The following is a 26706-nucleotide window of genomic DNA, read 5'->3' as shown; positions in this document are numbered from 1 at the left end:
TTTGATTGGTAAATGAAGCCCATAACTATATTTTTTTATACAGAGCAGTTGGACTCGACAGAAATACAAACTTTTCCTCTACATCAAAGTAGGAAGTACCAACTTGGTGAGGCCTTCACTCACTACACCAAACGCTATATTCCTCTGGAGGCAAACAAACAGCACAAGTCTATGGAATAAACAGTACTTACATGGGAACAATAAAAGAATCGCATCTACATGTAAATTACAGGAAAAATGTGTGGGCTTCCACTGTGAATGCCTGCCCTGAAAAGGAAACAAATAAGTTATCAATGCAAATTCAACAATAATTGTCAGGCTTAAAAATAGTAAACTAATTATTTAAGACAAAGAGGAACAGAATCGATTCCAGACACCACGGTTGTTTAGAGATGAAATCATGCAAGACAAAGTCCATAAGTACAGTGAAGGTTTCTTAATGCAAAAGATAACAGCATCAAGAAGGGGAACGGTTTTGATTATAACAAAAAAAAAAAAACTTGAACTGGGTAAGATCTTGGTATTGCCAAGTAGCCCATATACCCTTTTTAGTGAATGATTCCATTGAACACGAGTCAACAACCATGACATAAGCTTATGCACCAAAGAGTTAATTAATTACATAGCAAAGGGTTAGTTACAGCTCCGCTTATGCACCAAGTTAATTCGTTATAGCTCCATTTCTCCGTGGATATATAAAACACTGCATTCCGGTGTGAGATACAAACACCAAAACACATTGTAGCACATGTTGGCAGGTTATAAAGGCAATGAGCATAAACAATATTGTCAATGTCATAAATGGCATATTGAGCACGATTATGAAGAAAACCATGAAAACATTACCTCTTCATGGAAGGCATGGTACCAATGAAATTTGTAGGCTACGAAGTGAACGCAACGATTCTATCATCAATCTTTGTCCGGCAAAGAGGACATTCTAAACAGGCAAGGGAACAAGGCTTACACACTGCACAAAAATAAGGCAACATACTCGGAAACTGTCAGGGCAGCTGTCCATCTCAAAACCACATGCAATCTCCAAGAAAAAGAATGGCATCACTCACAACAAAAATGACGACAAGGTAGAAGGATCGCTGCTGTTGGGGCTTCAAAACAAACTTTACAAACATGAGAGTTTGCATCTCCATTCTCAAGCACTTCATCTTTTTCCTTCACCTTTTCTTGCATCCGTGCCTGACACAGTTCAAAACATAAGAAAAATTTGAATGCACAATCTTATGTTTAAGATAGAACGCCAAATATGCACTGGAAGATCAACATAAAACCTGCAGAAACAGCTGACGAGTAGTAACTTTGCCTGATGCTAAAAATAGGGATGCAATCAGGTCACATATGTGTTGGGTCAAGCTTGACCAAAAATGGAACAAATTTTCAAAAGTAGGTCCACTTTGGACTCAGATCTGGCTGAGACATCAAAGCAAAACCCAGATCTGAATATGATCTGGCAACCAATGGTGCTGGATCCACTGAAAATAGATCAAACATGTTAATGTTCGCGTGGAATAGGTAAAACAGCTGGGGTTAGACCCACTCTCAATCTGTGTGATCCAGATCCAACTACTGAATCCGAACCAAATTCAGATATATATTATCTGGATCCAACAATATGGGGTCAGGTCCAGGTAGGAACTGGGTTGGAGCCATGACCATATGCATCCCGAGCTCAAAACCACTACAATTTCAAGGCACACATGTATTAGACACAAAAGTTCTTTCACATAGAAATAGATCAATATTACACTTCGCACACAACATCAACACATGAAAAGGATACCTTCAAGCGGGCAAGAAGGGCCTGTAACTCGGCACCTCTATTTCTTTCATCGGCAAGTGTCTTGTTCAATTCATCTGATCCTTGATTCTCTTTTGGCACATGTTCTTTAGTCTCAGTGTCATTTGGTTTTACATCCACTGCAAAATCAGTTCCCTGTGTGGGCCTTTGACCATTTAATTCCAAGACAACTCCCCCATCTTTCTTAAGTTTAGCAACAAGCACCCACATACCAGCAAGCTCATTTTCCAATTCTGCTTCTCTGTTTTTGACATCATCATACTTCTTCCTGTATTCTTCTTCTGCAAGTTCCTTTTCAGCCAAAGCTGCCTCAAGAGCAGCTTCTCTTTGTTTCCTTGCATGCAGTTCCCTCTTCATATCATCAAGGTCAAGATTCCAGTAATCAACATCATCAATAAGAGAATTTTGGTTTTCATTACTCCAAGAACTCAGTCGACCCCTTCTCAAATGTTTATTTCCATCAATCTTGCTTTCAGAATATTGCCAGGAACCACCATTACAAGTTTGAACATTGGATCCTCTAGAATAAGCCAGCTCTTGAGCAGCAAGCAGTTCTTTTGCTTGTCTTGCATTCTGCAAAGAAAGCTTGGTGACTTCACCTGCAAGATTTTTTAGCTCAACAGCAGCTGCAGATGCTAATTCCTTTGCATATGATGCTTCTTCTGTCAGTTTCTGATTCTGAGCATCCAAAGCATTGGCATTCTCAATTAGTTGCAAGTTTTCTTGCTTCACTTTATTGAGCTCAGTTTCCTACCAAAAAGGAAAAAGAAAAGAAAGTCAAAGTTTGTTGCTTTGTGGACAGAAAAGTAATACAGAATGATTCTCAAACTCCATGCATTCAATATTGATCAAGAGTTAATAAATCATTAAAAGCAAAACCACAGTGGTACTTCAAGGATTCAGAGCAATATGCAAACAGCCTAAATCACACATATTTCAAAAAAAAAAAGGAACATCCTCACAGATACATAGAAAACAAGTACAGACCCTGCTGTCCTATTTGCATATTCTAGAGCATTAAGACTTTTCGCCACTATGAACACTAGGTAGGAGTGGGGGTAGCTTGTCTCCCAAGGCCCAACCACCCAATGTTTGGTAACCCAAGATTGTCACAACCATGGATCCCTGGGGTGAGGCTTTCAATTTACCATCCATGCTTGGCTTCAATGAATCCCCCAAAGAGTCAAGGAAATTTCCACAGCTCCATGTCATTGCTCTCTTTTGTCCCTGTAATGCGAGAACAAGCAGAACCATCTCAATGACTTTCTTGCCCCAAATGACACATCCAACCAACTAGTCAAATCCTATGCCACACAAAAGGCTTAGACTGAGACTCTCTCTCTCTCTCTCTCTCTCTCTCTCTCTCTCTCTCTCTCTCTCTCTCTCTATATATATATATATATATATATATATATATATATATATATATATATATATATATATATATATATATATATATATATATATGCATGGTTTCCTCGCTTCTCCTCTGTTTAAACATGTTTTTTCAATAAAACTTTAAAAATGAAACTCCAGCTTTTGAAAAAAATCAGCAAAAAAAACTCATACTTTTGATAGCAACATTTAGGTGCATGTGTGGATGCAGTGATGCAGCACTTTAAAAAAACTTGGGTGCGGGGAGGGTATATATATATATATATATATATATATATATATATATATATATATATATATATATATATATATATATATATATATATTTTAACAGTTTTAAGTTAACACCAAAGCCTCTTTTGGAGCGGGCCTGGGTTCGATTCTGTTGAACCCAGACCTGGGTTCACCAAAGCTGAACCCAACAGGCCTGGGTTCACCAAAGCCGAACCCATCAGGCCTGGGTTCGAAGCTTGCACCAACGAGGGGAGGAGAAGGAAGAAGAAGAAAGAGAGGAGGAGGAGGAAGAAGAGGAACAGAGAGAGAGAGAGACGTACCTGTGTCATCGTCCTCATCGGAAGAGGAGGCCGTCACCGCCATTGGAAGAGGAAGAGAGGAGTCAGGGTCTAGGGGAGGGGATGAGTCATAACCTAACCCCCCACAAAAAAAAAATTGAATGGACCAAAATGGACTAAGTCAAAGTTGACCAAGTCCATTTTGGACAAAGCTAACCCTTGGTGTGGGTTGACCGCACCCAAGGTTTATTGACCGCACCGGGTGTGGCGGCCTCTTTGGCGAGTCCATGTGACAGACAAAAAGTTACATGTAAAAAGAATATTAAAAAAAAACTCAAATATGGATCTGATTTTTTATCGGATCTTCAGATCAGATCACACTGAATCATGAATTTGAATCCTGCAGTTGCTATATGCTAACTTAATTTTCAAGGAAAATCTCATACATATGTCCATTTTCTGACATCATTTTATAAAATTAAAATCAAATTAAGGCCATCTTTATTGTTTGTTGTTTTTCTGTGACTCTATCTTTTATACCTTCTTTTCATTCGTCTTGATGAATGCAAAACCTTTTAAATCATTATTCAGAATTTAATGATTTTTTGCTATTTCACACATTGCTAACTATACTCTCGCTGTCTAGTTACAATGAGCTTCACTTTCTGGAATTATGGATGAAAGGTAGGTCTCTATGTGGTCATAGAAAATTATGCACAACTTTGAATTATCATTTTTGTTTACTTATTTGGCAATAATTTAGGAAATTATCATGAAAAATATTAAGATAATAAATTTATTGAAATCTTGCAGTATGTTCAAATATGGAGACAATCTCAATTTTAACTTTTGATCAGTCAAATGCAACAATGAAACTTGTTGTAAAACATTTTTCTTGCACCCGTGCACCATGTTCAACAAAGTTCTAACTTTTGCCCAAGTTGTATATGTTCTTTGGTATGTCAGGCCCAGTTGTGCTTTAGTCCAATTCCAGTGAAACCAGCTTCTAGAAATGTAAGCTTGTAGACAATTCATGGTGATACCTACTTGTCAATATGTATGTACTCTTTATTTAAGGTATCTCATGTCGTTTGCTAAAATTTGGGCAAGATCTCATGCATTTACCTCACTAAATCTTTGTAAGAAGTTACTTAAGCAAACATTATGACTTGTTAGCCAATCAAATCCATGGCCAGTAACCCAAGTACACAGACTTCATCAAAAAGAGATCATCACTAGCACAAAAGATGATGAAATTATGCATCACAGACCTATCAAGGCAAATCTTAATAAAGTGGAGATGGGACAATCCGTGAACTGTCTTTTAAAAGAAAACAGGGCACCATCATCTTGGGATGAATGTACCAAAAAATATGTCATGTCTCTTTGTTGATTACATAGGTACCGTTTGGATGACCCCAAAACCCGGTTGAAGACCGAGTTTTGGCCAACTCAGGGCGACACCATCCCAGCCCGGAGCAATTTTTTTTTGCGTTTTTTGAGTTTGGGTCATTCAGCCATTTTCCGGCCACCCACCGGCTGGAAAATGGCTGGGAAGGTGTCTCCCATGCCGGGCAATACAATTGCGGCCATTTTCCAGCCGGACGGGAGGAAAATGGCCAGACTTATTTTATTTTATTTTTTTCAACATTTTGTCCAGTCACGGGCCGGGAAATGGCCAGGATGGTGCTGCCCTAGCTGAGCGACACCATCCAGCCATTTCCTGGCCAGTGGCTGGCAGGAAAATGGCCAGCCTATTTTTATTTTTTATTTTTGCTTTTTTTAGTAAAGCAGTCTGGATAGAGATAACCCAAAGGTTATCATATCCATGCATTTGAGATGAGTGGGCCCTACTCATCTCAAATGCATGGCCCCCACTGAGAGGCTCCATGGCCATGACCCACTAATGTGGGCCAACACATTACTCATGCCTAATGCTAATTGAAAAATAAAACGCAAGAAACTAAAACTCTAACTAAACATTCATAGTATTGCCAAAAAAAAACTACATCAAAAACCTTAGCCCTAACAATAGATCAGGATAATTGAAAAAAAAAATCCTGAAATCAAAAGCCCCTTGGGAGATTGTTGTGGGTCAGGGTGGGCACATGCCAACCAGCCCCACAACATGGCTCCACCCCTGGTTCTCACTAACCAAATAAACCACAACAAATAAATCATTGACAGATCGAACGGGGCCTTAAATTTCTAGGAAGTCCAATATGACTTAAGAGGGCACATAAAACATTTGGCATATTGTATCCCACCAAAAACCATATTATTTACACAGACCTACTAAACAATCAAACAAAACCCAGAATGCCAGTAGAAAATATCATATTATCAATTTGTCAAATAATATGGACCTTAAATTTCTAGAAAGTCCAACACGACTTAAGAGGACAAAAAACACATTTGGCACATTGCATCCTGTCAAAAACCATATTATTTACTCAGACCTAACTAAACAATCAAACAAAACCCAGAAAATTAGCAGAAAAATCATATTATCAAGTTGTCAGATTGAAAAGGATATGACGCATTGTAGACGTCCAAATTTAGCCGAATTTTATCAAGAATTTTTTTCCATATGGACCAATCCCATGTTGAGAAGTCATCCCATAAAGCCATTGAACTAGCTTGAGTCAAAACCTAGCTTAGGAGTGAAAGTTTTCCTTTTGCACAGCACCTGCGTTGAGAAAGAGAAGAGAGAGAGAGAGAGGGAGAGAAAGAGCAGTTACGGCTGTCACGATTTCAATAATGAAATCGTGACCTAACTTAGGTATTTAAGTTACATTACAGTATGGGTCCGGGTCTGGTGTATCCAGACCCGATAAATGAAAAATAAAAGTTACATTACATGTACATGGATTGGGTACATGGATCGGGTCAGATCCTATGCACCTTTTTCACCCTCCCTCAAGTTGATTATGGTTTTGAACCATGAACAACTTGCTTTTAAGCATCCAAAAGCGGTCATTGGTTAACCCTTTGGTAAATATGTCTGCAACCTGTCTTTCAGTGCTGACAAACTCAGGCTCAATCTCTTTTTCTTCAACCTTCTGTCTCACAAAGTGTTGGTCGATTTCAATGTGCTTGGCACGACTGTGATGTACGGGATTGAAAGACATGTTGATGGCACTTTGATTGTCGCAGAGCAAGGTAGTGTGGGAGATCTTTTCTCCTACTTCAGTTAGAAGATGCCTGATCCATGTGACTTCGGCAGTGGCAGCAGCCATGTATCTATATTCAGCCTCAGTGCTTGATCTAGCGATAGCTTTTTGTTTTCTACTGCTCCAAGAGACTAAATTTCTTCCAATGAAGGCACAATATCCTGATGTAGATCTTCGTTCGTCAGGATCCCCTGCCCAGTCTGCATCACAATATACAGTAATTTGGTGCAAGTCTTGGCCATATGATTGTGGTAAATATATCAATCCATCTCCAATAGTCCCTTTCAGATATCGAAGGATCCTCTTGACTGCTTCCATATGTCCAGTACGTGGCGCATGCATAAATTGAGACACTTGATTGACTGAATAAACAATATCAGGTATAGTGAATGTGAGATATTGTAACATTCCTATTATGCTACGATACCTGGTGGGGTCATCACACAGATCTCCATCATGAGCGCTAAGTTTTTGATGAAATACACTCGGAGTTCACAGAGGCTTGCAGTCTTTCATGCCTGTCGTGCTGAGAACGTCTACGGTGTACTTGTGTTGAGTGAGTGTCAAGCCATGAGCCTGGTTATCAACTTCTACACCAAGAAAGTAGCGTAGAATTCCAAGATCTTTCATTTTGAACCTTTGACCTAATAAGTCTTTTATTTCTTGGATGTGGTCTGCAGAGTTTCCTGTGATGATAATATCATCGACATAAATTAATAATAGAGTGGTCACAGGCGGGCTTTTAAAAATAAATAATGAGTGGTCCAGCATGGAACGTGAAAATCCATGTTTCTGAATCTCCAGCGAGAAGCTATCAAACCAAGAGCGAGATGCTTGCTTCAGGCCGTAGATGGCTCTTTTTAGCTTGCATACATGGGTTTTACAATTTTGTTCTTGATATCCAAGGGGTTGTTCCATGTATACTTCTTCCTTCAAATTCCCATGTAAGAATGCATTTTTTACATCAAGCTGATTCAAATTTCATCCATGTTCAACAGCCAGAGAGATGATGATTCGAATCGTTCACATTCTTACAACCGGACTGAAAGTCTCATCATAGTCTTGCCCTGCTTCTTGAGTGAATCCTTTTGCTACAAGCCTTGCCTTATATCGTTCAATTGTTCCATCTGGCTTGTACTTGATTTTGTAGACCCATTTGCATCCGACAACATTTTTATCAGGTGGTCTGGGAACAACTTCCCATGTTCCACATTCATGCAAGGCTTGCATTTCATCATTCATGGCTTCTACCCATTTCATAGAAGCGGCTGCCTGATAATACATGATGGGCTCTTCATCCTTATTGATGGCAGTTAAAAACAGTTGAAGATCCAAGGAGAAGTTGTTATAACTGACCCACCTGTCAATAGGATGTCGTATGCGGTTTGATTTTCTGGCTGCAAGAGTATGAGAAGGCACAGGATTGGCGACTGAGACATGATCTGAATGGCTTGATGTTGTCGGCCTCTGTCTAGAATAGACAATACCTTTGTATTTGCCCGGTACTTCTTCTGCATTCTGTGACTCCGACGTCACAATGTTCTCAAACACCTCTCCTTCTTGTTGCACACAGTCTGAGGAACATGCTTCATTGGAGCCAGCAAAAAGTTCTGAGCTCAGCCAAGGATAATAAATTTCAGTTGGCATATTCGTTGTGTCAGCTCTGTAATCAAAATTTTGTTCATCAAAGACAACGTTTCTTGAGGTTCTGATGCGTTTGTTGGTGGGATCATAACACCTATATCCTTTGTAGTCATCTGCATATCCCACAAATCTGCACTTTTGGGCCTTGTCTTGAAACTTGTTTCTCAGGGACTGATCGATATGCACATAGCAGACACATCCAAAAACACGCAGATCATAATAACTAGGATGAGTTCCAAAAAGGCAGTGAAAAGGAGACTTATTTTCCAGAACAATCATAGGCAGTCTATTTATCACATGCACGGCAGAATGAAAAGCTTTTGTCCATAGGTTGATGGGAAGATTGCTGTCATGAAGCATACTCATGGCACTTTCAACGATATGCCTGTGTTTTCGTTCAGCAATTCCATTTTGTTGAGGGGTGTGAGGACAGGACACCCTTCTTCCTATTCCGTTATTTTGAAGAAAAGAAATAAAATCACGGGATGAGAATTCCCCACCTCCATCACATTGGAAAAATTGAATGGACTCAGAAAATTGATTTTTGACAAGGGAAAGAAAATTTTGAAACAAAGAGAAGACTTCCGACTTATTTTTTATGAAATATATCCAAGTGTATCGAGAATAGTTATCAACAAATATTAGGTAGTATTTGCTTCCATATCCGAAGGCAATTGGAGCGGGTCCCCATACATCAAAACAGATTATCTCAAAAGGTTTTGAAGCTCTCTTATTAATGGAATGAAAAGGCAATACATGACTCTTGCAGGAAAGACAACTGGAACATTTGCGACTTTTCTCATCCCTATTGAGACTTTCTTTTGGAATGAGATTATTAGATACAAGTTTCTCAATAAAATGACTCCCATAATGTGCTAACCGACTATGCCATAAGAATGGCTTATTACATTCAGAAATACTAAAAACATTAGCAGAAGAGGATGAACACGACTCTAATGAGGACTTTGAATTCAGGTGGACTGGGCGAACAGCATGACAAGGAGCTTCTTCAAAGACATACATATTGTCTCGTCTCTTTCCTTCAGCGAATGTTTCCCTCGTGCGTAGGTCCTTGACCTGCACAGAGAAGGGAGTGAATTCAACTGAAGCATTATTATCATCAATAAGTTTGGAAACAGAGACAATATTTTTCTTAATGTCAGGAGCATGAAGAACGTCTGAAAGAGTAAGAGTGGAATATGACATGGGAATGACAGTTCTTCCAACATGAGAAACAGGATGGTGGGATCCATCTCCAGTGACAATCTTACTTTTTCCAAAATAAGGAATGGGATTAGAAATCTTACCTGCATCACCTGTCACATGAGTCGCTGCCCCTGAGTCCACAAACCAAGTACCTTCATCACTCTGCTTCAATTTCAACTCTGACAAGGCAGATATTAGCAGATCTTTAATCTCTCCACTATTTGATAATTTCCTTTTGTTTTCTGTCTGTGGACCCTTTCCTTTATTCTCTGGATTATGCCAACAATTCGCCTTGATATGCCCTTTTTTGTTATAAAGAAAGCAAGTAGGAATGGTTCTTGATCCCTGCGCATGAGCTGACGTATTTGGAGTGGGAAGCAGACCACGCCCTCCGTGTCCACTGCACCCTTGTCCTCCTCGTCCTCGTCCTCTACCATAAGTCACTCCTGTGGCAAAAACTTCTTGAGAATTTGTGTGAATGTGAGATTCCTCAGAGAACCCTTTCAGAGTCATCTCATACTGAATCAATTTTGCTCGCAACTCATCAAAGGTAGGAAGGGCAGGGAGACACAATAGTGAAGTGACGATCATGTTGTAGTCGGATCCCAATCCACTCAGAGTTTGTTGCACCATATCACTGTCACTCACTGCGCATCCTATAACTGCAAGTTGGTCTGTGATAGTCTTCATCTTGTTTAGATATTCCATGATGGTCATGGAATCTTTTCTCAGCATTTGAAATTCCCTCTTGAGAAAAACCATTCGTGCCTGCGAAACTTGTGAATATGTTTGAACTAGTTTTTCCCAAAGTTGCAAAGCAGTACAATTGTCGGGAATTGCAACAAGGACCTCTTGGGACAAGGTAGAAGTGATATATGCAACAACCGACTGATCTTTCCTTTCCCAGTTGAGGTACTCTACATTCTTGACATACACAATTGAACTTACTCCTTTGTCATCTTTTTCTTCTCTCGTAACAAATTCGAGTGGAGCGAGAGTGGTTCCATCAAGGTGACCTAAGAGACCTTGACTCCTTATAAAAAGAATGATTTGTCTCTTCCAAATCAAGAAGTTTGAGGTAGTTAACTTTTCATAAACGAGTTGAGTGAGAAAACTTGAAGAAAGATTGGATGAAGGGGAATGAAGATCCATGAAGAAGAGTTTTAACAAGAAAAAGAACCCCTTTTTGTGTTACCAGAGTACCCACAGAGTGCTCAGTCTGCAGCCAGAAAGATTTGCTGGCCTTTTTTTTTTTTACGACGATTGAGAAACTTGAAAATTGGCGACCAGAGGCTGTCAGAAGAAATGCAGACTGTATCCCAAGACTGAGTTTTTTTTTTAAGGTCGGATGTTTAAGCAATGAAAAGAAATGAGGAACGTGGAAGCAATGAGGAACGGAAGGAAAAGAAGAGAAACAATGTAAGGTCAGACTGTAATTTTAACGTGGAAGCAATGAGGAACGGAAGAAAAGAAGAGAAACAAAATCCAGACTGTAACAGTCAAAAGGAATATAATACGAGAAGGGGTTGTGAGAGTCGACTCAAAAAAAAAAGTTGTCACACAGCAGGCTGGACATCAAAGGGGTTTAGAATCCCAGATTTGATGTCGCAGGTCTGCCCCGAAAGCACAATCAGACTTGGATATCCAGCCCAGTAGAAGAGGGGATATCGTGAACCAGAATAAGGGTATCGTGAACCAGTTTTCACGTGATTCCCTTACGTGAACAGCTTAGGGATTCACGTGAGGCGTGAATCCACTAAACAGGAGAAGAAAAGACTGAAGAGAAACAGAAAGAGAAAACGAGAGGTAGAAATTGGGGATGGAGGTAAGAAAAAAAAATCTGAAGAAGAAAAGAAGATGGGAGATGAACGAAACCTCAAATCTTGATTTGTCGCACCTTTGGAATCACCTTCGACCCCTAGATGGATCTAATGCTCTGATACCATGAAAGTTTTCCTTTTGCACAGCACCTGCGTTGAGAAAGAGAAGAGAGAGAGAGAGGGAGAGAAAGAGCAGTTACGGCTGTCACGATTTCAATAATGAAATCGTGACCTAACTTAGGTATTTAAGTTACATTACAGTATGGGTCCGGGTCTGGTGTATCCAGACCCGATAAATGAAAAATAAAAGTTACATTACATGTACATGGATTGGGTACATGGATCGGGTCAGATCCTATGCACCTTTTTCAAGGAGATCCTGCTTTCACTTTGACTGTAATTTTGACCTTTAAATTGAGGTTTTTGGTTGTTGCGCTCAAAAGACAAATTAAAGTTCAAGATCTTATCTTTCCAACGCACTAAAAATCTTTAAAATCCAATATCAGAGTCAAAAGTTACAGCTTCTGCAAGTTAAGATGTCAAAATAGGTTTAGAGCGTGACTCAATCCGGTAACCCAAAGTCCAAAATTCTTGAAACTTATCCTAATTAGCTTCTAAAAGGCCCTATCCACGACTTTAGCTCTTCTAGATAGCCTATACTGCCTCCTTATCCCCTCCTAGAAGGCTCCCAATCCATCTAGAAACTCTTTGGACAGCTCAATTCCTAAAAGAAGTAAACCAAATAGGACTTTAAGACAGAGAAGAACTCAGACTCTCAACCCAAAAAGGAATTTCTGAGGAGCTCTATAAATAGGACAACCCTAAGGCTCCTAGGCTCCATATCTAGGATTAATCTATAATCCATCTAGGAATAATTAGAGATTCATCTAATACTCTTGAAACCATCCTAGGTCACACACATCAAAGGGGAAGCTCTACCCGACCAAATTGAGGTGCATGAAGTAGGAACAAAGAAGAAAACGGACCTCCAAGCCCCAGAAAAGGTAATCTTCACATTCATATTACTTTTAATGAGTGTTCTTCTAGTTCTTGCATATTTCTGGGTTTTAGCATTACTAAGCATGATTTCATTCTTTTTATAGCATAAAACCCTAATTTTCGTGGAGAGCTCAACTTCCGGATCTAGATTTCATTCAAGTGAACCCTAATTTGAGGAAGAGACCAAAACTTGTTTGTGCTTTACCCTCTCATTGTGAAAGGGACGGTTTGAGCTCGTAGTTGTAGCAGTTCTCACATCTCTTTTCAAAAAATGGGACTTTTGCACAATTGAGGATAGTAATCATTTTCTTAAGAAAAAATTTTCCGGCATACATGTACACAAAGGAGTACCAAACTATGACACCTGGGTACGGGTGAGGGTGAGAGTACAGGTACGACACGGCAATTCCAAAAAATGTGGGTATGGGGACACGGCTATATATATATATATATATTGAAAATATAATTATAAATTATAAATTGAATACAAACTTGTATGTGTAAAACGGCATGTCCAGGTGTCGATGCATGTTGACACAGGGACACATGTGTCGACACGTGTTGACACGGGACGTGTCGACATGGGTACAGAGGGCAAAATGGAGTGTCTGTGTGACATAAGTACCAAACATCAAACTGAGGCTACATGTAGATTTGTCATCGTTGCATAAGGATATGACCATCACAAAAAGAGAGTACCATAACATCAAGTTATCAATTTGTCAAGTTACAAAAGAAACTACAGCTGGCATGCAAAATATATGTTTCCAGCAAACATGGTAATCATGATCAGGAGCAACAAAAGAATCTGCAGCGTATCAAAAAAATAAAAACTAAAAATGGATACCAATTATCAGAAACCATGCACTTGAAAACTAAAACTTAGCATACAAGACTCATGCTTACATGAAATTGCAGTTGCTTTTTCAGCTCATCCACGAATGACTCTGAGACACACTGTTCAGCAGACATTGAAGCTTTACTCTTCAATGCTGCATCAAGCTGCTGCTGCAGGATGGAAATTTTCTCATGCAGTTCATTGTTTTCTGCACACTGGCACAAAGAGAGCCAATCATCAATTATCATAAACAAGGTCATAAGCTTTGAACAGAAGATATCTTGCCAGGCAAGAAAAAAAATTGATCTGCCCGTTTTAAGTGAATAATGGGGCCATCATCTCTATGAAAAAAGTGCAAAATTCAAAGCATCAAATTTTTCTATATTCCACACAAATTCTAAAGGCTACCTTATGAAGAAGTTGTTCCTGAAGAATGCGATTGTCTGCTGATTTAATCTGCACAAGGTTGAATCGTTATACACTACAGTGGCATCCCAAAAAGAGAGAACATTTAAGAAAAGTCAAACCAACATATGTAAAGGGAAAGTATATCTGATGACAGTAGCCTGCATTGACAGATGCTCCAGATAGAATGATAACAATTAACCTTACCAAATTCCCCCATTATGCTACTTCAGAAATAAGACCAAGTTTTAGCAACCGAGAAATGAAAACAACAGAATAGGTCCAATAGGAGACTACCTCCAACTCATAGGCCTTCTCGTTGCATTGAGCCATTAATCTTGTAACAGCCTGCTCCATAAGTATCTAAAAATCAACTTATGATGTACAGAAAGTGGGAAAAAATAGATAACATTTTTCAACAGAGCAATAAAGCAACCACTTCAGCCATGTAGACGCATACAAACAGACCACCACTTGAGCAATACCTGTTGCATGTCCACCAGTGACACACTTGACATTGATGCCTCACCAGTTTCAACAATACGCTGCTCAAGAATCCTCATTTGCTTCCGTTTCTCCTGGATTTCACCTTCCAACTTTTGTATCTGTGATTTTTAATAAGCCAAGTAGATGTTGTCAACATTATGAAAAAACAGTAGACTAGGGACAAAAGACTGCACTAGTTTTCATGAGAAATGACCGCTAACAACTAGCCAGCCAGCCCAGACAAGGTAAATCAAGTGGTAGGTGTCATCATATATAATTGATACAACATGAAACCAGCATATTGTCTTCAACAAAAATGAGCTGAAAAAGGGCAGGAATTCTGTAATACTGAGATTTACATAGGGAAGAAATAGGAGATAAGAAGAAACAAACAAGATGTTGATAATGATGACAATGATGATACAGTGATATTGTTTATTGTAAGTATTTTTTTTAGACATGACCAGTGGAAGAAATGCACTAAAAGGAACTGAAATATAACAAAAATTGGAAGTGGGCAAGATCATGCATTGTGTCAAGCAGCAGAGAGAGAGAGAGAGAGAGAGAGAGTATCCAAAGTTCCTTAACCTAAATATGACGCCATAAACAGTGCAGAAACCAAATAAATGCCAAACAGGATCCAAAACATACCTGAATCTGAGTACCATCAGGATCATTGACAGACTGCTCCAACAAACGTTTAAGAGTACTGGTACTGAATGCAACCTCTCCTGCAAGCATCTTCACTTGTTCAACAAGCAAATCCATCTGATCAGCTGTTGACATGGTCTGCAGAGTGAACCACTATTAATAAGGAGAAAATACCTTATGATGTAAAATGAAGGTGAGAAAAGGATAGAAAGGAAACAAGAATGACCTTCCTTTATTAGTTATTTTTCTGCAAACACACATCAAGATCATATGTAGCAAAAAAAATGGCCCTCAAGAAGTCAATTAAGTTCATTGCTATTTATTAAGTCAAACATCAAGCCTGGAAGGGAACAAAGATCTCCTTTTTGCAATCCAATTTCAAATTATTCTTCAAAGATTCAAAACAGAAATTTCCATGCTAATGCCCATGAATTATAATTAAGGCCTCCACTGAAATATGAAATAGCCATGAAAAAGCTATAAGTACTTGAAGTACCACTTGAAACATTGAACTTACTAATGGCAGCCATTTTGGGTCATATCAATAATTTTCTTTATTCTAAGGCCTGTTTACTAGATGAAGTGATGTCAGTATCACCTATTAAACAAAAGGTTTTGCCTTTGGCTATATTGTTGGCATCAAGGGCTTGGTAGTCTATGTAAAACTGCCAAGAGCCATCTTTTTTCTTCACTAACACCACCAAAGATGAGTAGAGACTCTTGCTGGTCTGAATCCCTTCACTTTGGAGCATTTCCTTGACTATTCTCTCAATTTGATCCTTTTGTATTTGAGCATAGCGATAGGGGTGCACATTGGTTGGTTGGGAACCCGGTTTGATTGGAATTTGATGGTGAAGACCCATAGGCTCGTAAAAGACCTTTGTAAAGTACTTAAGAAGGTCTTGAATCTTTGGTACAAGGGCTCTTTGAGCTGAGTTTGACCCCTATAGAGCTCTCATAACAAAGATTTGGGGGCTAACCTTAGCCTCTTTCACAACTTTCTTGGCCTCAATCTCTTGTAGGGGAGTTATATTTTGGGCATGGATCTCAACCCTTTACTCCTCATGCTCAAAGACCATTTTTAGGTTTTTAAAATCCCACATCACATTACCTAAGGATTGCAACCATTGCATCCCAAGTGCGGCATCAAAACCCTTAAGAGAGAGCACAAAAATGTTCACCCGGAAAACCATTTTTAAGTTTTTAAAATCCCACATTACATTACCTAAGGATTGCTACCATTGCATCCCAAGTGCGGCATCAAAACCCTTAAGAAAGAGCATGAAAAATGTTCATCCGGAATTTGTGGCCTTGGATCTTGAGCTCGATGTTTAGGTATTGGCCCATGCATTTGAGTTTAGATCTATTTCCCACCACCACATCAAATTGGTGATGGGGAAAGATCCCACATCCCACTTTCTTGGTTGTGTGGGCATTTAAGAAGTTGTGGGTTGTCTACCAACATGGTGTCTTTTCAAGCGGCTATGACTTCTCAAGATTCTGCTTTTTGGAGAGAAGTTATAAATGATTAAATAGATTCAATTATGTCTAATAATGTTTAAAAATTAATGGCCTTACCCATTGAATGCAAAACTATTGGTTGCAAATGATTTTTCAAAAAAAAGTTGAAAGCAGATGGTACAATTGAAAATTTCAAAGCTCGTTTGGTTGAAAAATGATTTAAACTGTAGAAGATGAACTGGGCCCTAGAGAGAGAGAAGAGAGAGAGAGAGACGGCTGCAAAGAAAAACCTCAGAACCTTCATCGATATTAGGGCCTCTCTCTATGTTAAATAGAGAGAGGCTTAAAGACCTAATTACAATACAGCCCTATTATAAAGAACTAAATTACAAAAAGCATCTTAATGTAAAATAACTCTACTTAAAACCACCTATTCTCAACACTCCCCCTCAAGATGGAGCATAGATATCGATCATGCTCAGCTTGTCACAACATTTTGAAAAATTTGGTCTGGCAAGAGGTTTTGTGAACATATCTGCAACTTGGTCTTCCGACTTTAGATATTGGGTAGTGATATGACCCGCTTGAACCATATCCCTTACATAGTGGCAATCAACCTCAATGTGCTTTGTTCTCTCATGAAATACAGGATTGTTCGCTATATATGTTGCAGCTTTGTTATCGCACATCATGGTCATGGGAGAGGAAACCTTCACCTGGAGATCAAGAAGAACAGTACGAACCCACATCAATTCAGCAGCTGTTTGGGCCATAGTCCGATATTCTGATTCTGCACTCGACCTAGAAACCACATTTTGCTTCTTACTTCTCCAAGAGATCAAGTTGTCTCCCAGGAATACACAAAATCCTGTGGTAGATTTTCTATCTACTACAGATCCTGCATAGTCAGCATCAGAATAGGCCACTATATCCAGAGTTCCACCTTTCTTGAACAATAACCCCTTTCCAGGAGAAGATTTTAGATATCTGAGAATCATAATAGCTGCATTCCAGTGTACCTCAGTTGGTTTGTCCATAAACTGACTGACTTTACTCACTGCTAAAGCAATATCCGGCCTAGTCACAGTTACATACAGTAGTTTCCCAACTAGGGAGCGATAGCTTTTGCTATCAACCAGTTTTGACCCTTCTTCAAACAACTGAACTTTATGGTCCATGGGAATATTTGTTGGTTTAGCTCCCAACATTCCTGTTTCCTTTAATAAGTCAAGAACATACTTTCGTTGAGACAAAACCATCCCTTCACGGTTCCTGGCAACTTCTATACCCAGAAAATACCTGAGTGAACCAAGGTCTTTTGTAACAAAGTGTTTTTGAAGATGAGCCTTTGTGGCTTCAATAGCTTTCACATCATCACCTGTAAGAATGATGTCATCCACATATACCACCATAACAACTAAGCCAGAGCTAGTTTTCTTTATGAATAGTGTATGATCTGCTGCTGACCTATTAAAGCCAAAACCTGACATTACTTCAAACAACTTCTGAAACCATGCACGAGGACTTTGTTTCAAGCCATAAATTGCCTTTTTCAATCTACACACCTTCTGACACTCCCCCTCAACCTCGAATCCTGGAGGTTGTTGCATGTAAACAGTTTCAGATAGGTCCCCATATAGAAATGCATTTTTCACATCTAATTGGGATAGGCTCCAACCATGCTGCACAGCTGAGAGAACAAGACGAATGGTACCCATTCGTGCAACAGGAGAAAAAGTTTCAAAGAAATCAATACCATATGTCTGAGTATACCCTTTGGCTACTAATCTGGCCTTGTACCGTTCAATTGAACCATCAGATTTGTACTTTATCGTATATACCCATTTGCATTCAACAATGTCAGCATCTACAGGGGAATCAACTAGATCCCAAGTATGCTGAGATATTAAGGCATCCATTTCTTCTTGCATAGCCCTCTTCCAGCGAGTATGAAGCTCGGCCTGCTGATAGTTCAGAGGAATAACTTCAGCAGATAAAGCTGAAATAAAAGATTTCATCTGATTTCCAATTCTGGCTTCGGAGACAAAACGAGACATGGGATATAAAGTACATTGTCGTGTCCCCTTTCGTAGAGCAATAGGCATGTTATCATCATCATGAAGATCATTATTGTCAGTAGAACTTACCTCAGGTGAAGAAGAAGATGGAGGCACTTGCGGAGGTGGATCTCTACGCACATATACCAATGGAGGATTATGAAATCTGGAAGAGGATGAAGTGTGGTTCGGGAATGAGGGCACGGATTCCAAGGGAAAAGGAGGTATAGGTAATGGACAAGACTCAGCTGGATCAGCCTGCAACGGGGAACCAGTATTAGAGTAATATGGAGTGGATTCCAAGAAAGACACATCCGCACTGACATACTCTCGGCGAGAAGTAGGATCATAACATTGATATCCCTTTTGATTTTTGGGATAACCTATAAATATGCACTTTGTAGCTTGAGCAGCTAATTTATCACGGTCAGGGCCAAGTTTGTGTACAAAACAAACACATCCAAACACTTTGGGCGAGAGGGAGAAGAGAGGGGTATTTGGTTTTAGGATATGAATTGGAATTTGATCACCCACAGAAGAGGAAGGCATGCGGTTGATCAGATAGCAAGCTGTTGTAATTGCATCTCCCCAGTATAACGCAGGAACATTTGATTGGATCATAATGGTCCTGGCAATATCAAGTAGGTGACGATGTTTTCGCTCAGCCACCCCATTTTGTTGAGATGAATAGGCACAGAAAGTTTGGGGTTGGATGCCACTATCATGGTAAAATTGTAACAGACTTTTTGATTTAAACTCGAGAGCATTATCAGTGCGAACAATCTTGACACTCGATTCAAACTCAGTTTTTATTTCAAGAATTAAAGATTTGATAATATTTGGAACATCAGATCGTTCCTTTATTAAAAACACCCATGATAACTTAGAGAAATCATCAACAATAACTAGATAGTATCGACATTGAGTCCTAGTAGGAATCTTACTAGGACCCCATACATCTGCATGAAGAAGTTCAAAGACTTTATTACTAGACTGACTCTGACTCGAAGGAAACGAACTTCGATGATGCCCAGCTGACATGCTTCACACTGAAATGATGTGGTGGAGAGAATCTGCGGAAAGACCGAACGAAGCTTTGACAATGAAGGATGACCAAGACGACGATGCCACTGAACAGGACTAAATGAATGGTCCACTGCAGCATGAACAGTACCCATTGGATGATGTAAGTAGTAGATTTCATTTTCTTCATAGCCTCCACCAATCTTCTTCCCCGTCAGCAAATCCTGAAAATGACAACCCATTGGATCAAATATTACTCTATAGTTTTGTTCTTTTACAAGACAACTCACAGAAAGTAAACTTTGAGGAAATTTTGGAGCATGAAGAGCATTTTTCAAGTGTAATGAGAAGGATATAGAAATATTTCCCTGACCAACAACCGGAGAGGTACTCCCATCGACTAATGAGACTCCAAGCTGAGCCTTAATATCCTTTAGATCTGAAAAAACAAGTGAATTTCCACACAAATGTCTGGATGCATCAGAATCAATAATCCACTTACTGTTAGTCGGATGAAGAAGATTTCCGGTTGAATAGGCAACACCAACAACAGGAGAGGTAGAGCTCAAAGGACGAAGAGCTATCAATTCATCATATTCAGCACGACTGAGGGTTATACTACTGTCATTTGCAGAAATATTTTCTTGTGCCTTTGTTGCCTCGAGAGAAGTAGTATTAGCTCTAGGAGCATATGACTTTGATGAAGATGAGGTTGGTCGGCCATGCTTATCCCAGCAACGATCTTCTAAATGTCCAGATTTTCCACAAAATGTACATTGAAGCTTTCCTCTACCTCCCACACCTCGGCCGCGACCTCGTCCTCTGATGTTCTGAAGATTTCCACGTCCATAACCAGATGAGACAACTAAGGCAGAAGACTGAGTCACAGGCTAAGAATGTGGAAGAGATATAGCAAGTCTGCTTAGATGGTTATATGCCTCAGCAAGTGTAAAACCCCATTTAAAAAAAAAATCTCTGTTTGGACCCGGGCCGGGTCGGGTCCGGACCCGACCCGGGCCGGGTCGGGTCCGGACCCGACCCGGGCCCCTTTTTATTTAGGGTTTTAAAAAAAACCCGACGCAGGATCCCGAGCGCCGCAACCCCCCCCCTTCTTCTTCCCCTTCGTTTTCGGGTTGATTGGGGAAACCCACCGAGGTTTCCCCTTTCATCACCCCCCGAGCTCTTTATGAGCATTGCTGGAGGGCGAGGGGAGGCACGCCTCCCCTCTCGAGCTTCCTCCCCCGCGCCGGTCTCCTTCACTGCTGCGCCCGCCGCCGACGCCGGGAACCCCCCCCCCCCCAGGTACGTCGTTCTTCTCTTCTCCTCCCTCTTCTCCTCCTCACCCCCTCCCTGTCACCTCGCCGGGAGGCCGGCAGGTGGCTCACAGCCACTGCCGCAGCCTCCCACCGCCTCTCTGTGTCGCCAGGGCCCCGACAGGTGGCCTACGCGGCCCCTGTCGTCCCCGTCTCCCTCTGCGTTTCGCCGGAGTGCCGGCAGGGGACCGGTGGCCCCTGCGGCACCCCCCTTTTTGCTGCCACCTCGTGGCTTTCGGCAGGGGCTGGCCCCCTGCCGTCTGGTGCTGTCGGCAGGGGTGGCCCCTTGCCGACCTGTGTTTTCGGCTGGGGCTCAGCCCCAGCCACATCGTGCTGTCGGCAGGGGTTGGCCCCTGCCGACCTGTGTTGTCGGCAGAGGCTCAGCCCCTGCCACATCGTGCTGTCGGCAGGGGTTGGCCCCTGTCGAACTGTGTTGTCGGCAGGGGCTCAGCCCCTGCCACATCGTGCTGTCGGCAGGGGTTGGCCCCTGCCGACCTGTGCTGTCGGCAGGGGCTGGGCCCCCTGCCGTCTGGTGTTGTCGGCAGGGGTGGCCCTTGCCGACCTGTGTTGTCGGCAGGGGCTCAGCCCCTGCCACTTCGTGCTGGCGGCAGGGGTTGGCCCCTGCCGACCTGTGCTTTCGGCAGGGGCTGGCCCCCTGCCATCCATGTGCTTCCGGCAGGGGTTGGCCCCCTACCATCCATTGCTTCCGGCAGAGGCTGGCCCCCTGCCATCCATTTCTGTCGGCAGGGGCTCAGCCCCTGCCACTGTGTGCCATTGGCAGGGGCTCAGCCCCTGCCACTTGGTGGCTGTCGGCAGGGGTTGGCCCCCTGCCGCTACGCTATGTTTAGGCAGGGGCTTGTTCCCCCGCCGCTTGTCTGTTTTCGGCCAGCAGGGGCACCTCTGCTGCCTCTCTTTTACTATAGGCAGGTTTGTCTTTCTTTTTGCTCCGCATGATAATTAACGTAGCACTGTTGCAGACCTCGCATCGGACCCCTCGCTCTGGCTCCGCGGCCCGAGCCTCGTATCATCTACACGCGTAGACGCACGCAGCTGCACGACATCCCGAGGTAGGGGAAAGTCGCACGAATAGTGTGTATGAACAAAATGAAATAAGACTTCTGAGATAGAATAATTATTTTGCATATTTGCGACTCTAAAGAAATATTTGTTGATCCATGTTTTACTCTTTGTGATTCTTTTATTTCATAATATAAATCCTCTAGGTAGACTCATTCTAGAAAGAATCAAGTAGTTTACTTGTCATGCCTGTTTACGTGTACGAGTGCTTAACTCATAATTGTCTATTATGCATGCTTATTCCTTGGAAACTGCATACTTGAGATAGACTTTATGAAGAGATTCAAAACCACTGCAATTGCCATTATAATCGAACCTTAAGGCAGGTACAATATGAATTTTTATGTAAGATCATGGAGGGTATTGAAGGATGAAATCTATACTTTACCGAATTTAATAATATCGGCCTCCACAAGCTAATTGCTCAGAAAAGCAAAACATGTCATGTAGGAAACAAAAGAATCATAAACCATTATGTTGCCCTCTCATCGTAGTTGTACCTCTAGGAATGTACGATCGTACTTTTGGACAAGTATGTCCCATGTGAGTTACGATGGTGGGATGATGAGGTTGTGGCAACCTCGATGAATGCTATTAGCAAAATGCTGAGATCACATAAAATGGTGACCATTTCGCCTTCACAGGCAAGATGCTCGAGTGGGTCTAATGGACCAGAGCATGTAGGATGGGACGGCGGTTAAGAAACCCCCGTCGTACCCATCCGATCTTCACGGTTCATCAAGGGAGAGGATGGATGGTACAAAGACTCCGATGGACAGGTTGTTAACAACCACCCCACGAGCAAAAGACTTGGTTTTCCCCAGTCATCGGAGTTAGGGGAAATGGGATTACCATAAATTATCCTAGGTGGTAATTCCCAGGCACTTCTGCAGAAGTTGGATGCATCCATGGGCCACGAATGCCTTTGGGGATTTACTCTCTTGGTTACTGATCGTCCCCTTAGGAGCGGACTCAGTCAGCCATCCGGGTTAATGAAAACACCTGACATAATAAACCCCCGGATCGGTCTCGGCTGTTTCTACGCTTCGCGTATGTGCGTACCCACAGACCAGTTAATATCAGAACTTAAAGAATATATTCAGAAATAGATATAGATGACTGAGACTTACACTGCTTCTCTTTGCACTTATTACATTTGCTAGAATAGACTACAACTGCTTTAATTGCTTAAATATCATAATTGCTTATCTCATGAATGTCTTGTTTTATTTTCATTCTACTTATCTGTTCGTGCACCTACTAGTTTGTTATGAAACTGACCCATTTCATAGGCAGGTGAGGAGTAGGACTTCACTGGCGGCCGATGGCATGGTGCAACATTGATCAAGATTTGTCTTCTTTCTGCTGGCGGCTTGGCTCTGAGACTTTTTGGAGTTTTTATTAGATTTATTGAACTTTGGAATAAAAGGCTCATTTTGTAATAAACTGCAGATTTTAAATCGATTGTCTTATTTCTTAAATTCCTTTAAGATGTTGTACATATGAATGATGGTTTTTCAGCTAACGTACCCATGATTGTTGACTTGTGTTCCTTTCTAAAAGTCTTCCGCTGTTGTTTTAAAATATTAAACTTTAAATCTTTGAAAGGTTTTTCGATAAGGTTTTCGAAATCACAAGTCGAAATTTTGGGGCGTTACAGCAAGAGTAGGTACATCTGAACCAGTCAACATTTGGACTTTTGCAACAGAAAATTCTGAAGATAAACCTGTAAGAAACCTAGCAACCATAGTTTGTTCGTGATGATCCTTTTGTTTCGAACAACAGAGAGGTCTGTGAGCATTAAGTCTTTCAAAAGCAGCTTTTACGGAGGCATAGTACTGGGCCAAGGTTTGATCTCCCTGCTGTAAATTGTATATTTCTTGTTCGACTTGTAGGATACGACTCACATTAGTTTCTTGTGAGTATGTATCTCGAAGATTGCCCCACATCTGTTTGGCTGTATTATAATAAATTAAACCATCTGCAATATGGGGTTCGACACTATTCATAATCCATGACATGACTATGTCATTATCTTCATCCCAGGTAACATATTTTCCCACCTTTTCAGTGGGTCCATCTTCCAACAAGATATGTTTTCTACGATGTCCAGATACCGACATCATAAATGTTCTGGACCATCTGGCATAGTTAGTTTCATTTAACCTTACAGACGAGTCGTACGAAAAGGGATTGGCAAATGCCTTATATTCTCCAATATGTTCCAATTTTGAATCACCTTTCGAAGTTTCAGCCATACTGCAGGTTAAAAAAAACTGGACAGTCTCCACACTAAACAAAAAAAAAAAACCCGTGTCTTACACCCACACGCCAACTGATATTCCAACCAGCAGTTGTTCACTCACGAACAAAAAAAACCCCACTACAGTAGTGAGCAGCAGCCCACAAACAGAAAGATAATTCAGCACTTCAGTGAATCACAGCTAACACGACTTCTGCATATGCAGCAATATTCTTTTCATAACAGGGGCAGCTCCCCAGACATATACAGTTTGACAATAAGTCATTCATTTTTTTTTTCACGAGCAACACCACTAAGAGTTGGATTGCTGTAAAAAAAATAAGCAGGAAGTCACGACATTTTCAGTGCAAATAGTACCAACACCAATCAAACTCCCCACAGCCACGATATCAAGATACACAAAACAGGGCCCCAACCATATGTAGAATCACCAACAGTAATCAGACTCCCAACAGCAACTATATCAATATCTCACGACTTGTTCAGTGCACACTATACCAACAGCAATCAACTCCCAACAGGTAGCCACGAAACTGACGGCAGGAAATACCACCGAGACAGTAGGTAGTCATGAAACGATAAAAACAAGAAGCTGCGAACTCACAGCAAGCATCCACGACCAGCAGCGTGATCAGATCTGTCAACAGATCCAAAAAAAAAACATTTTACATCGCTGACCTGATTAGGTATTTATTTCTTTTACTCATTGGATCTGTTGACAAATCTGGTGGCCTTGATCACGATCTGATTAGGTATTGAATCACGATCACGATGGCCTCCACGATCGATCGAGCCTTGATCAGACTCGATCATGCTCCCTCGTCACGGTCGATCACGCTCCCACGTCACAGTCGATCACGCTCCCACGGTCGGTATGGCTTTGATACCATGTAGAAGATGAACTGGGCCCTAGAGAGAGAGAAGAGAGAGAGAGAGAAGAGAGAGAGAGAGACGGCTGCAAAGAAAAACCTCAGAACCTTCATCGATATTAGGGCCTCTCTCTATGTTAAATAGAGAGAGGCTTAAAGACCTAATTACAATACAGCCCTATTATAAAGAACTAAATTACAAAAAGCATCTTAATGTAAAATAACTCTACTTAAAACCACCTATTCTCAACATAAACAATAAGAAAGTGTTGATTATTTTGATACTTTTGCTCATGTAACCAAAATAGCTATTATTAGAATTTTGATTGACATATATAAGCATGAAATCTATCAAATGGACGTAAAAAAAACTTTTTGAATAGAGAATTAGATGAAATATATATGCATCTTGAAAGCTTTGTAATGCAGAGGGAAGAAAGCAAAGTTTGCAAGCTTGAGAAATCCCTATAGGGATTAAGGCAGGCCCTTAAGCAATGGCATGAGAAATTTGATAGTGCTCTGGTAAATCATGGTTTCAAAATTCATGATGTTGATAGATTTTTCGATAAGTTCAGTGTTGTGAAAAGCGTTAAGGCGTAGCGAGGCGCTCCACCAAAAACCGAGGCCAGGCGTAAAGCGTAAGCCTCAAATATTTGTTTTGAAAACTTTAAAAAAATTATAAAAAAATATCTAAAAATATAAATAAATAAAGAAATGCTTTATTGATGAAATAACAACCAATAAGAAATAGAAAATCTCAAATAAGTACTAAAAAATATGAGATTAACATATAAAAGTAACTAAAAACTGATTCTGGAAAATATATGAGATTAACCAAAAAAAGTAAAAATATACTAAGAAACTGATTACATAACTGAAATAACTGGAAAATATATGAGATTAACCTACAAAAGTTAAAATATATGAGATTATTCTAAAAAATATGAGATTATTCTAAAAAATATGAGATTAACATATAAAAGTAACTAAAAAATGATTACATATGTAAAAACCAAAAAAAATCGTTAATAAATTTTGTTTATATTACGAAATATGCAATTTGGGCCTCAGATCCACATTTCGGATCTAGGACTCATAAAGTGGTCTTTATATCCACATTTATAATAAAACTAATAATAAAAATATAAATAATAAATATTTAAAGCAAATAAATACATATATATATATGTATATATAAACCTAATACGATCCACAGTTGGATCCATCTGGATCTAACTTGTGGATCCATATGAAAGGGTAAAGCACGAACCCCACTAGGGGTCGGTTACCGAGTCTCGGGTCCGGACCCGGGCCACACCCGATGTAATGAGTATAAGAGAAAAAAAAAAGAGGCAACCCGATAAGTCTGTAGCTGAAAAAAAAGGAAAGGGGCAGGGAAGGTTACGCAAATCGTAACCGACCCTTCGCCTCTCGGCAAGAGGGGAGGGGGGTTTGGGCCGATAAAGGGGGAGTGGAGAGGGGGTCTCGCCCTCTTCACTCGACCCTCTTTCTTTCTTTCTTCATCTCTCTCTCTCTCTCTCTCTCTCTCTCTCTCTCTCTCTCTCTCTCTCTCAGTGTGCGCACACCGGATAACTGGGGCCATCGACTGCCATTGGAGGTCATGGCAAGCATCCCTGTCACGGCAGCAGTGAGGGGTGACTTCAGCTGGCTCCGTACTCGCGTCTTCAGCCTCCGATC

At 40.7% G+C, this 26706-nt stretch overlaps 1 protein-coding gene across 2 annotated transcripts in view; it reads right to left on the bottom strand.

Moving 5' to 3' along the window:
• Positions 1–26706, bottom strand: part of LOC149836001 (kinesin-like protein KIN-7D, mitochondrial) — a 79711-nt gene continuing 53005 nt past the window's right edge. The window contains exons 17-25 of one of the 2 annotated variants that reach the window (XM_090008906.1): positions 14946–15083; positions 14294–14413; positions 14106–14156; positions 13812–13859; positions 13472–13618; positions 1799–2566; positions 1068–1197; positions 847–970; positions 1–267 (exon numbers count right to left, since the gene is read on the bottom strand). In XM_090008906.1, the coding sequence (XP_089865032.1) occupies positions 885–970; positions 1068–1197; positions 1799–2566; positions 13472–13618; positions 13812–13859; positions 14106–14156; positions 14294–14413; positions 14946–15083 (1488 nt within the window). In that variant the 3' untranslated portion in view covers positions 1–267; positions 847–884. The remainder of the gene's footprint in view (positions 268–846; positions 971–1067; positions 1198–1798; positions 2567–13471; positions 13619–13811; positions 13860–14105; positions 14157–14293; positions 14414–14945; positions 15084–26706) is intronic. The other variant, XM_090008907.1, reaches the window with a different exon arrangement.

Source organism: Nuphar pumila, chromosome 6 (assembly GCF_984573655.1).
Source record: "Nuphar pumila chromosome 6, dmNupPumi1.hap1.1, whole genome shotgun sequence".
Classification (NCBI taxonomy): Eukaryota; Viridiplantae; Streptophyta; class Magnoliopsida; order Nymphaeales; family Nymphaeaceae; genus Nuphar; species Nuphar pumila.
Note: the sequence above shows the minus strand (reverse complement) of the source record. Positions and strands in the feature narration are given on the sequence as shown.